Source organism: Coenobita brevimanus, chromosome 117 (assembly GCF_032717465.1).
Source record: "Coenobita brevimanus isolate Jiangsu-jjx chromosome 117, ASM3271746v2, whole genome shotgun sequence".
NCBI lineage: Eukaryota > Metazoa > Arthropoda > Malacostraca > Decapoda > Coenobitidae > Coenobita > Coenobita brevimanus.
Window position 1 is genome coordinate 8,040,807 of NC_137070.1, and position 12,941 is coordinate 8,053,747.

Below are 12,941 nucleotides of genomic sequence, written 5' to 3' on the forward strand. Positions count from 1 at the left end.
AAAGTGGGAACAGCAGGCTGAAGGACGAGGGGAGCGGGAACAGCAGACTGAAGGACGAGGGGAAGGCAGCAGGGGCAGGGGAAGGTGCGATGGTCGGTGGTGAAGAACGGCTGGGCAAAAAAGCATCTCAAGGCTGCTCACCAGAGTCGGAGACGTCGGTATACTCGGAGTCGTGATCGATATCCTCGTACAACTCCAGCTGTCCCGAGTCCCTAAGGCGACATGGAACGCCTAAAGGTGAGTCTTGAAGGACCCGGCTGAGAGCTAGAGTTAAGCCGCGTTCGAACCTGGCGGTGAGGAGCTCACGAGCATCGTCTGACTCTGCAGAGGATGGCAGAAGGGCAGGTGAGAGGCTTCAAGGCGGCGGATCGGTGGTGGAAGTTGTGAGATCCACTCCCTCAGCAGCAGGTGGAAAAACGGGGGGGGAAGGGCCCTCGACGTCGCGTTGGTTGGGCGAAACAAGGACGGCAGCCCTTTCCCCCTTGGCTGCAGACGGCAAGGCGTGCATCTCAGCAACGGTGGTGATGGTGTCCAGCTCCATGGCCGTGATCGGTGCCGGGTCGGTAGGGGGAGAGGCAGACGAGCCAGTCGCCCTGTTGAGGGGTTGGTCCAGGCACAGCCGTTTGCGCGGTGTACGGCGGGGCCGAGGTGGAGGTGGCCGGGACTTGGGCTGCGCAGGAGGCAGCCGGGGACGACGATCTGGGCGAGGGGCTGAATGAGCGTCTCTGACAAAACTCTGGGGGATGACAAGTCTTCGCAGCCCGTTCTCCTCAAAGATTTGAGGGAGAAGAACGTGCAACATAGCCCTGTCACCCCCACAAAAAGCCTGTGCCGTAGCGACGCACATAGAGACCAGGAGATTAGTCTCCCCAGAACACCCAGGATCACGAGACTGGCGCCTCTGGGCCGTGGGGCGCCGCCGTGCATGGGCAGAGCCCTGCACAGCAGCGCCTCCCAGCCCAGTGACATCTTTAGCCTCGGGACCCTTGGGTGACTGACGGAGCCGAAACTCCACAGCCTCACCCTCGCCAAGACAGCGCCGAAAGTGTCGGGGGTTAGGTGCAGCAATCCGGAGACTGTGCACGAAAACATCAGCACCGGTGTCCTGGCGCTTGATGAAGCCGTACCCAGACTTCACGCTGAACCACACCACCGAACCTGTGATCCCGCCTTGTTTGTTTGTGTGATATTCATCCCAGGACGTACTGGGACACGGGCAAACATGTGAGCCCGTCACAGTTGCGCTATGCATGCGCATCTATATTATCGTGGCGGAGGGTAGCGACTGACTACCCGAAGTAATAGTGAAAAAGGAGCACGGGCAACTATGCCAGCGGCATCCCTCACCTCATCTTCTGATGGGACGTATGCCCCACTAGGGAGAGACCTGAGAGCAGAAGTCACAGGGCAATTCAATAGATAGTGCAGTAGAGGCTCCTCCGACCTCTCTAAGCAGTGTTCACAAGTGTCTGGGGCCACTCCTTTTATCTGGTTATAGCAGAAGTATTCCAAACGTAAACGCCGCAGCCTCACTAACAGACGATTCGGTAAGCCCAGAGGGGGCTGCAGTGGTGAATAAGAAGTGGCACTGGCATACCAAGTGGTGGAGCGTGAGCCTTCAGCCACACATACCCTATGTTCCTCCACTGATTGATGTCCAATAGTCACAGCGAAAGATCTAATGATTTGAGCCTGACTTTTGCAGAGTGGGAACGTGACAGCAGGGAGAGTACAGGCAGAGCGCGCAGCCTCATCTGCCATCTCATTCCCCAAGATGCCAACATGACCTGGAAGCCAGTGAAAGATGATCGTGGCTCCCCCACGGACGAGGAGAGAAGCTACAGTGTATATGGAGGATAACAAAAAAATGTTGTCTTTGAGGGAGAAGGAGCGAAGGCGTACAATAGATGAGAGCGAGTCTGTATGAATAACCACACGGCAATACCGGCGGTTGTGTGCATGCCGTAAAGCTCCCAGAATAGCTGCGAGCTCTGCCTGGAAGGGAGACGCCCCCTGGGACACTCGCCAAGACTCCACCATGTCACCAAAAACAAAGGCCGCGCCAGCAGTGCCATCAGCTGCCACAGAGCCATCAGTATAATAAACTGCTGACCCCGCAGACCCTAGAGCAGCTACCCGGCGGAGACTATCCTGACGGAGGAGTGCTGGGATGGTATTGCGAGGCTTTCCACCTGCTGGATAAACACACCGGAAAAGGGGAGGCTCCCAAGGTGGTGGTTCCTCGAACCCATAGAAGGGCGAGTCAGGGACCTGGCATATATCGGCAGTAGCACCCATACTATGTAACATAGCAACCCGTCTTCCCGATCCGGCCCCATCCCACCCGCGAATGGGAACGTTGTTGTTGTTGTAGGATATTCGTCTCAGCAGTGCTGAGACACGGGCAAACAGTGAGCCCGTCAGTGGTGCACATGTAGCGCACAAGCTGTATTTAACGAGGAGGGGGGTAGTCCCTAACTGTTTGTAATAAAATTTTAAAAGGTGTTCTGGCCACAATGCCAGCAGCGTCAGTATAATCGTTGGCCGATTGGGCAAAGCCAGCTGCGGGACGGGATCTGAGATGAGCTGTGGCAGGGCAGTGAAGTATGTAATGGATGAGAGGCGTATCCGACCTCTCTAAGCAATGAGCACACGGATCTGTTGCCGCATTTTTAATCTGCTTATAGCATGGGAATCCCATTCGTAATCTTCTAAGACGCACTAAAAGATAGTTTGGCAGGCCTGGGGGAGGCACCAAAGGAGAGTATGATGTGGCTATGTCATACCAAGTCGCAGATGTGGAACCTTCAGCGACGCAAAGCTGGTGCTCCTCCCGAGACAGCCTACCTATTTTTGCAGTCAAAGTGCGACGGACATGTGATGGGCCGGGGAGAAGTGCGAACGTGATCTCTGGCAGAGAGCAGGCAGAGCGTGCAGCGACATCAGCTGTTTCGTTCCCAGTGATCCCCACATGTCCTGGGAGCCAATGAAGAGTGATAGTGGCTCCTCGCTGGACAAGGAGGGTTGCAAATGTATGGATGGCCGTTATGAGAAAGATATTGTCTTGCAGCGAGAATGAGCGCAACCTCTGCAGAGAAGAAAGGGAGTCTGTATGAACAACGATGCATTGGTAATGATGATGGTGAGCATGTCGCAACGCACCCAGAATTGCCGCAAGCTCTGCCTGAAATGCAGATACACCAGGGGAGAGGCGCCATGATTCAACTGTCCTTCCAAGGACGAAAGCGGACCCAACAGAGCCATCAGGGTGGACCGACCCATCTGTAAAGTAAGTGGCCGAGCCCGGGAGTGCAGAGCAGCCACCTGACTGAGACCCACCTGTCGCAGGATGGCAGGGATAGAGGAGCGAGGTTTTGCCTCCGTTGGAGTAAGAATGCGGAATGGAGGTGGCCTCCATGGCGGTGGGTGTTGAAACCCAGGAAAGGGGAATCAGGGCCTTGGCAGAGACAAGGCGCGACTTCCAGGTTGTGGATAAGAGCCGCCGTGGTTCGGGCCCAGTCGCGTTGGGGGAGCGGCTCAGGTGGTCGTCGTAGTAGTCGTAGGAGCAGGGCAGAGACTGGCAGTTCTGGTCGGCGCTGCACTAACTGGTGAGTGATAAGCGTCACTCGTAGTGCTATTCGGTGCGCCAGCGACGGCAAACCACTCTCCATCCGTAAGTTAGTGATCCGGGTCCAACGTGGAGCACCCAGCATGATTCGTAGAGCATCATTCTGGATGACTTCCAGTGATCTGGAGATTGGCGGTGTGAGGCCAGACAAAGCAGATTGCTCCGTAGTCCACAAGAGAGCGGATCGCGTGGATGTAAAAAGTGCGGAGGACTGCATATGATGCCCCCAGACTCCGTCGTGAAAGGTATCGGAGGGCAGCCATGCAGGAGTTAAGGCACGCTCCCTCAGATATCGGACGTGGCTGCCAAAGGTGAGGCCCCCGTCAAACCAGACCCCCAGATACTGGTGCGAAGTGACCACGGTGAGCTGGTGGCCTCCGAGCAGCACCGGGAAGTCAGGAGGACGGAGGCCAAAGGGCAGACATTTAGTCTTCGTCAGATTTATTTTGAGCCCTAGCTCATTGCATTTTTCATGCAGGCAGGAGAGGGCAGAATAAGCCTGCGAAAAACAGTCCCTGCGTGTAAAAATGAGGGCTAGGTCGTCTGCATAGCACAGTAGTGTTATGCCAGGCCCATAGTCAATGGTTAAAAGCCCCTCCATCAAGATGTTAAACAAGAGCGGGCTTAAGACACTTCCCTGAGGGGTGCCATTGTCATGATGAGAAAAAGGGGAGAGATGCCCTGAAATCTAACCCCGCTGATCGAGCAGTGAAAAAGTCCTTGATCCAGGATAGTAACCTGCCTCCCACACCCCTGGCTGCAAGAGCAGCCAAGATAACAGTTGGGTTCGCTAGTTCAAACGCCCTCTCAAGGTCGAGGAAGACGGCCATTCCCTTTCCTCCCCTCAGCTCCCCAAGGAATGATGCGAGGCAGTGGGTGGTACTCCTGCCAGGGTGAAAAGCATAAATCCTTGGGTGCAGTGGTCCCAGCCGCCAAGCAAGGCGGGCCCGCACAACCCTCTCAGCCGTCTTGGCAACACAGCTGAGGAGGGAGATGGGGCGCATGGCGGCGGGATCACGAGGTTTCGGAATCGGGTGGATAACAGCCGCCTTCCACGACCTCGGAAGACGCCCCTCAGACCACGATAGATTGAGCAGGTCAAGTAGACGTGCTCTACCATAATCTCCGGTATTTGCTAAGACAGAGTATGTGAGGCCGTCAAGCCCCGGCGCAGTGTCCTCTCTGCGCTGCAGCGCTTTATGAAGCTCCCCACTGGTTATCAGACAGTCAGCAGGGTCAGGCCTATCACATGCTGCCTGAATTGCTGCAGTGCGAGAGGCGGACAGCTGTTCCTGTAGGGCTCTGACAGACTGCGGGAGATTAGACGAGGCAGAGCGGTCGGCGAAGTGCTTAGCAAGACGGCTGGCCTCAGCGGCAGGGTCAGGATGAGATGGAGGACGGGGGGGACGTGGATCGGAGATGGACTTGATTCTTCTCCACATCTCACGGAGAGTGGAGTGAGAATCCAACGTCCGACACCATCCGATCCACGTCTCCTCCTTAAGGCGGCGTTTCTCTGAAGCCACATGGCGTGTCACTGCGACCAAGTACCGACGGTGCGGAGATGTACGGCACCGCCGGTACTGCCCTGCGAGCCGCATTGAGTCTCCTGTTCAATTCCTTGACCCTGTCGCAGTAGATCCAGCCGTCTCGGTAGCACCTCGCCGAGCGTCGCTGCACGGGGATGGCAAGAGAGGCAGCTTGTGCAAAAATGCGTGCTACCTGATCCGCCTGACTATCGAGATCCGAGGCATGAGGGGATGTCTCGAAGGCCGTTGTGAGAGCACGAGCGAAGGCAGCCCAGTTCGCCCTGCGTAGGTCCACCGTGGTGGTGGAGGTGGGGGTGGCGGGAGGGGAGCGAGAGGCAGGTCAACCCTGAGAGCGAAGTGGTCACTCGCAAGGTGTGGGTGGAGTGACCATGACGCCAGGCCTGACAGAGGGGTTGAGATAAAGGAGGTCGAGGCGACCTCCTCCAATATGGGTGGGCTCTGTCGTGTCGTTTAGGAGGGAGACACCACCCATCTCCTCCAGAAGTAAAGAAATGTGCCGTCCTGCCTCATTGGACTGAAGAGGCGATGACAGAAGGGCGTGGTGGGCATTGAAGTCGCCCCCAATGTACACGGCCCCCCTGGCAGCTTGGGAGAAAAGGTCCCCACACTCCAGGGTGCTCCTCTGGCTTCGGTATACATTGTATACCGTCAGGGGCGACGTCGCCAGATGGAGAACCACGCCCTGAACCTCCACATCAGGTCCACAGAAAGGAGGGGACTCACAATCCGTGCACGCGATGTGGTCCTGGACCAGAACGGCACATCCCCGTGTAACGCCACGAATATACGGGAGGAGATGGGTGGTGTATCCCGAGAGATGGAAAGTGGAATTGCCTGGGAGCAGGGTCTCCTGCAGGAGAATGACATGAGGGCGATACCGTGCGGCCGCCTCCTGCAAAGGGGAGCTTGCTCCGTGCTCCCAAGCAATTCCACTGGAGGAGCCTGAGAGAGCGGTCTACTGGCCGTCCGGCGACAGTTGCGGACGGTCGTTCTCCTGCAGCAGTGGTGAGGCCCTGTCCATCACTTTGGACCCTGATGGTGGTAGGGTTTGCCCTAAACGATGACGCTGACGAGGCAGCTGTGCGGTGGAAGACTGAGCATTGGGAGGTCGTGGCTTTACCCTCTTGGACGGGCGAGCTGTCCTGTGCAGTGTGGGACGGGATCGCCCTGCCGAACGAGCTGGGCGGCGAGGGGACAGAGGAGCACCTAGGCTCGCCATCTTCCTGTCGATCGCCTGGTCTACTAGGCGATTGGCAGCCTCGGCAAGGGGCTCTGTTGGGAGAGGGATGTCGAGGGTTAAGGCAACTGTTTTGGCGAGGGTCAGCGCCAGCTCCGTGGCAAAGGTCCTGAGCTCCTCCGTTGTGAATGAGATCACTGGAGGAGCGGGAGCGGTTGGTGGACTGGGTGTGGAGCCAGGCACTGGTGGTGGAACAGGCAGTGGCTGGCTGGTCTCTACAGGTGGAAGTGCTGGTGAGACAGGCGGCTGCTGGCGGTGGACCTCGGCTGTGGTCTGGACCACAGTCAGGGCTGAGGGCAATGGAGGGAACTCCTTGTCGCTGAGAGGTGGTGGGCGCTGGATGAGAGGGCGGCGCTGTTGGCCCCAGATGAAAGTGCCGGGGGAGCTGGAGTAGCGCTGGCGGCCTGGTTCTCCCTGCACAAACGCTACCTGCCTCTCTCGACCCTGGTTCACTCGGTGAACCCTCGCGGGGCAGCTGGGGTGCCAGGCGTGGTGTCGCCCGGAGCAGTTGGGGCACTTGGCCGCAACTGGTTCCTTCGCCTTGTACCGCTGGAGGCACTCGGCCGTGTCGTGGCCGCCACTGCACATGCCGCAGATGACGGGGCGGTTGCAATTGGCACGGTGGTGCCCGTAGCGTTGGCAGCGGTAGCAACGGAGAGGCTCTGGGGTGAAGGGGCGAAGGTGATATGTTCCCCAGTTCCCCAGGTCTATGGCAGGGATCAGAGGACCCCGCAGGGTGACAATGACCTGTCGAGTCTCCTCTCGGGTCCGCATGTTTTGGCATCGGGTTGCCTCCTCGACTTGAGGGTGGTGAAGGAGAATCTCTATGGGCATTCTCAAGGGATAGCCCATGACCACTCCCTTCGTAGACTGTTGACCAGGCATCAGCTCTACTAGCTTTACAGGGCAGGCCTCGTCCTGCAGGGCTGTTCTTAAGAGGTCGTAGGCTCCCTCGTCCTGTGGCACCAACACTGAGCTTCCATCCCGACCCATGAGATTGGAGCAGCGTAGCCCTGGCAGGTGACGCTCTAGTGCAGCCACGGCGTCGTAGCTCGTCGCATGCCCGTCCTGGACCGGCACACGGAAAGCTGGAAATGCAGAGCGGGGAGGCAGACGCACAGCTACCGACACGGAGGGACGAGCAGCAGAGGGATCCCTGAGGGGAGGCCCAGTGCGCACCGCCGGAGAAGGGCCGTTTCCCTGGCGAGCACGCCTCGATCCCTTGCGCATCACGGGGGTGAAACCCTCATCTTCCTGCAGAGCGGGATCAGCAGAGGGGGGGAGCTGAGTCGCAGCAGGAGCCTCCGAAGTGCCCCTGGTGGAAGAGAGAGATGGTGGAGCAAGTGTAACCTCCTCCATAGCCTCATGTCGGCGGGCCGCCTTGGCAGAGCGGGTAGAGTCACCACGCAAGCGAGGTGCCGCTCTCGTGGATGTTAGGGTAGAGGGGTTAGCACACGCGGCCTCGTGAGCGGACGAGTGGGGGCTCGAGTCTGAGCAGTGACGCTCCCTCTTCGTGCCTGTGGTAGGGCACGGGATGGAGGGCCTCAACTGAGGAAGCGGGAGGCAGGAATGCCCCGGGGGCCTAGGGATGCTGGATCCCTTCATGCTCACCGGAGCAGGCCAAAAAAAAAAAAAAAAAAAACTCAGTCAAAAACACACACACACACACACACACACAGACACCTCACACACACAACCACTCAAAAATCACAAGCAAACAAAATACAGAAAAAGAGGCCAGGTCCCTACAGTGACGGGCAACCTATGCTCCCCGCCCTCTAAAGGGCGATGGGAGGCCCCGCCACTGCCCCTTTCGGGTCTTCCCTACTCTAACAGAGCCGCCCTCACCGCCTCCTATAACCAGGCCCTAAAGGCCCCCCTTCATGGAAGTGCCCTAACGGCACCCCTTCAGGGTTCGGCGTCGTACTACGGTGAGGTACACTAACGGCAGGCCAAAAAAAAAAAAAAAAAAAAAAAAAAAAACACCCACACAGTCACAAACACACACACACTCCCACTCACACACAGGCAATCTGAGACTAAGTCTCAGAAAAAACCTGTAAAGCAAAAGAAAAGCTTCCTCAGTGCCAGAGACTAAGTCCAAACTGGCAAAAAACGAGGCGAAACAGGCGAAATTCTCCACGAGTGAATGAAACAGAGTTCACAGCTCGAGAGAAAACGGCCAGACCTCCGCACCCGACAGAGTCTGAGCTAGGAGTGAATGGGAACGAGGCAGAAGCCGGGCTGCGATCGGGCAGCAATCACATATAAGGATTTCAGCAAGCGCGTCCCCCATGTCGACTCAGTCTCTCGCTCGCTCCTGCAACGTGCACGTACCGTCTGACTCGGTGACGCCATGCCACCCAAGACCTCCGGAAAGGATGCCAAGAAGGCTGACAAGGCCCAGAAGGCCATTGCCAAGGAAGACAAGAAGAAGAAGCGTAGGAGGAAGGAGAGCTACAGCATCTACATCAACAAAGTGCTCAAGCAGGTCCACCCTGACACCGGCGTTTCCTCCAAGGCGATGTCTATCATGAACTCTTTCGTGAATGACATCTTTGAGCGCATTGCTGCAGAGGCTTCACGCCTGGCATACTACAACAAGCGTTCAACCATCACCAGCCGGGAGATCCAGACGGCCGTCAGGCTGCTCCTCCCTGGCGAGCTGGCCAAGCACGCCGTGTCTGAGGGCACCAAGGCTGTCACCAAGTACACCTCCTCAAAGTAGAGAGATTACGCTCTTGGCCATTTCAACATTTCTGGCTCCAATCGAAGCCACAAGATTTTCGATAAAAAGGGGAAAGACAGACTTACAAATTATCCTCTCAGGAACTCGGGTTTATCGACCTTTTTTTTTCTCTCTCTCTCGCTTTCTTTTTTCCCTTCATGTGTTTCTTTCTTTTCTTTTCTCCCTTCATGTCTTTCTTTCTTTCTTCCTTTTCCGCAACGGTGGTTTGGGATGGGCACGTAGGCACAATCAAAATGTTTTGAACTAGGGTTGGGGGTTAAAACAATAGAGTCAAAATAAAAGAGTAAATATGGGCGTGCGCGCCTTCTTATTCATCTGGAGAACCAACAACAACAACAACAACGTACCGTCGCCCCAAGAAGTGACGACACAGTTTCAGATTGCTTCGGTCACTCTCCACTCCCATACGTTCTATGAAAACAGTGAATATAAGGTAAACATTCAATGCCTTCATCACGTCATGCCAAATAACGTATATATTATATCGCGAAAATAATGATGTAAAATGAATAACAGGAGGCAGTGATATATTAGATGGTAACACTTGGTTATCTTTCCCGATCTGAATGAATGTGAAATGTATTAACTTCGCGCGCGGTGGCCAGTACGCCTATAACTCCCAGTCACTGTTTTTTTTTTTTTTTTTTTAATAAACACTAATGTCCTGCTCAATAGAAAATGCTTATTTGGAAGTTTGGAACTCAATTATTTGTTTGTGAACCTCTGCATTTTATTACTCTTGCGAATCGATTATCCACTGAGGATATCAGACACCGACAGAAGGTAGCATTCTCCAAGGAGCTCCGACTCTGATGTACGGTAGGCCTTTTTTTTTTTTTTTTTTTTTTTTTTCCATCGATAGCCCTCTGTCTTAGATGAAATAATCCTGAGATTTTTCTTCATGGGAAACTGGCCAAAGGCAGTGTAATAACTGCATGTCCTTGAATGAATGTTATCTCCTTTCGTGCGTGTTGATCGAAACATTTAAAATAGCTTACTGGCTTACGCCTCCTTCCCGCTTTCTGTCGTCGTCCATGGAGACATTGGAAACGGAAATAAATGGCTTGAAATTATTGCCTAGTATTTTAACGGAAATTATTTTATAACTAATAATTAATCATTTCCAATGTTTATTGAAGCTCCCTTTGGTTCAGTCTTACGCTACCCAAAAATCACTGCCTGTTACCATGCTAGATTTGAACGCCACAAAATCATTATTCCCGACTCTCCCTGAGCGACAGTTGTGAAACATTAATTAGTTCCGTTTACGGATTCCTATTATCGTAACTAACCAACTGCTTCCTACAATAATTTGGAAATATACAGATAACTGGCCATGGATTTATTGTTTTTTGTAACAATTTTACGTATTAGGTTTCACCTCGTACAGATATAAGGAAGAGTATGGACACTATCGCTGACCGAAAACTTCTGGATACTCCGCCGGCACTTCTTAGGCCGACTGTACCAACCCACACACTCAACAGGCGTACAGTAAATACATGCATGACATCGTATCATGCATATTCATGTCAGTCTACAATCTGTACGTACATACACCAACACATGTGCACAAATACATTTATACTGTATACGCAGTGACCTACACATGTACGTACACACTAAGTCAAGCTCACATACACACAAGCCCTCATACCTCCGTACACACAGACATACATGCTCACACACACACACACACACACACACACACACACACACGTACAGTATAAACATACAACATTCATACATACATACATACATACACACGCTCAACTGCAGGTAAAAATCGATGGGTTCAGGTTTTTTTTTTTTTTTTCCTCAGTATATTAACGGAAGGATTTAATGTACGTTCGTGGCCACTGTCAAACCTTCATAACGGGTACAGAGACTCTCCTAATATGCAGCGGGAATGCCTTTCTCCTTGTTCAAACCTGTGTACGTTTATGAGGGCGTGACTGAATCGATCAGGAAGTAAACGAAACAGGCAAATAACGACAACAAAAACTGCGACGTTAACAACAGATCAACAAAAGAAATAAACGAATAGGCAAGTTGCCCCTCCTCCCCCCCCACCCCAACCCCCCAAAAAAGGAAATGAATGACTGAAAAAAAGGATGAATGAATGAATGCATGTATGTAACTATATAAGTACAGTTCATTCGTCCGTTTGTGTGTGTGTGTGTGTGTGTGTGTGTGTGTGCTCATACGTCCGTACACACAGACATACATGCTCACAAAGACACACAAATACATAGGTACAGTAGAAACATACATACACGAGCACAACTGCAGCAGGCGAAAATCGATGGGTTCAGGTTAACCTTTTTTTTTTTTTTTTTTTTCCAGCATAGTAACTGAAGGATTCACCGTGCGTTCATGACGGATAGAGAGCATCTCCTAATATGCAGCGGGAATGACTTATCTCGTTGTGCAAACCTGTGTACCTTTATGAGGGCGTGAGTGAATCGATGAGTAAGTAAAAGAAACAGGCAAATAACGAAAATAAAAACTGCGACGTGAACAACAGATTAAAAAAAGAAATAAACGAATAGGCAAGTATTCCCCCCCCTTCAAAAAAAAAAAAAAAAGGAAATCATTAAAAAAAAAAAAATGAATGAATGAATGCATGCATGTAGGTAAGTAATGGAGTTCATTTGTGTGTGTGTGTGTGTGTGTGTGTGTCTGTGTGGAAAAGCAAGAGCTGATATATGGAAACCTAAACTGAGGGTCTGTCATCATCTCTCTTTGAAAAAGGGTTTTGGCCCTGAAAAGGGCCGAGATTTCTTTCGATCGAGGTGAGGGGCCTCTCGCCTTAGGCGCGCTCGCCACGGATGCGGCGGGCCAGCTGGATGTCCTTAGGCATGATTGTTACACGCTTGGCGTGGATGGCACACAGGTTGGTGTCCTCAAAGAGACCGACCAAATAGGCCTCAGACGCCTCCTGCAGAGCCAAGACGGCAGAGGGCTGGAAGCGCAGGTCAGTCTTGAAGTCCTGGGCAATCTCACGGACGAGACGCTGGAATGGCAGCTTCATTATAAGCAGCTCAGTGCTCTTCTGGTAGCGGCGGATCTCACGCAGGGCCACAGTGCCAGGCCTGTAACGATGGGGTTTCTTGACGCCGCCAGTGGCAGGGGCGGACTTGCGAGCGGCCTTGGTGGCCAGCTGCTTGCGAGGGGCCTTGCCCCCAGTGGACTTGCGTGCAGTCTGCTTGGTACGAGCCATGGCTGAGCGTGACTGAGCGAGCGAGAAGAACAAGAGTGTTGGCGCGCCGCGCCTGGCAGCGGCCTTTTTATGCTGCCTGTCTCAGGACTGGCGGCGTGTGAATGGTCGGGGTGTGATGTACATGGCGGTGATTTACTGTTCATGCTTTTTCGATGCAATTCCTGGTTTGCTTGCAAATTTTGGCATGCCCTGTGGCGTGACCTGGCTACGACACCTCTCTAGGATTGGCCTCCTGGGAGGTGGGGTGGGGCCTAGGCCTGAAATCAAGGTTAGATGGATAAGATTCGTACTTGCACGACCGACACAGGGTTATATAAGGGTGGTTGGCGAGCGGGGTCATCACAGTTGGTCCAGCCACCGTGCCAGCAAGTCCATAGGCGAGCTAGTGAACCTTGGCGCACTGATCCTGTGGACTTCACCATGGCTCGCACATCTGCTAATTCCTACGACCCGTTGAGGGGGGCATCCAACAGCAGATCGGAGCTTCCGGGAGCCCAGAAGATCAGGGGAACCGTTCGTTGGTTCAACGTGAAGGCTGGGTACGGTTTCATCAC

At 53.8% G+C, this 12,941-nt stretch overlaps 2 protein-coding genes across 2 annotated transcripts; one reads left to right on the top strand and one right to left on the bottom strand.

Moving 5' to 3' along the window:
- Positions 1 to 8,771: 8,771 nt before the first annotated feature.
- Positions 8,772 to 9,143, top strand: LOC145389467 (histone H2B-like). Its single transcript, XM_080264762.1, has one exon. The coding sequence runs from the start codon at positions 8,772 to 8,774 to the stop codon at positions 9,141 to 9,143; it is 372 nt and encodes a 123-aa protein (XP_080120888.1).
- Positions 9,144 to 11,976: 2,833 nt separating this feature from the next.
- LOC145418956 (histone H3-like) lies at positions 11,977 to 12,387 on the bottom strand. Its single transcript, XM_080287208.1, has one exon. It carries the CDS (start codon positions 12,385 to 12,387, stop codon positions 11,977 to 11,979), a length of 411 nt encoding a protein of 136 aa, XP_080143334.1.
- Between the last annotated feature and the right edge of the window lie 554 nt (positions 12,388 to 12,941).

Coding starts and splice junctions, on each gene's coding strand:
- LOC145389467 (XM_080264762.1), top strand. CDS start 8,772: ATGCCACCCAAGACCTCCGGAAAGGATGCCAAGAAGGCTGACAAGGCC.
- LOC145418956 (XM_080287208.1), bottom strand. CDS start 12,387: ATGGCTCGTACCAAGCAGACTGCACGCAAGTCCACTGGGGGCAAGGCC.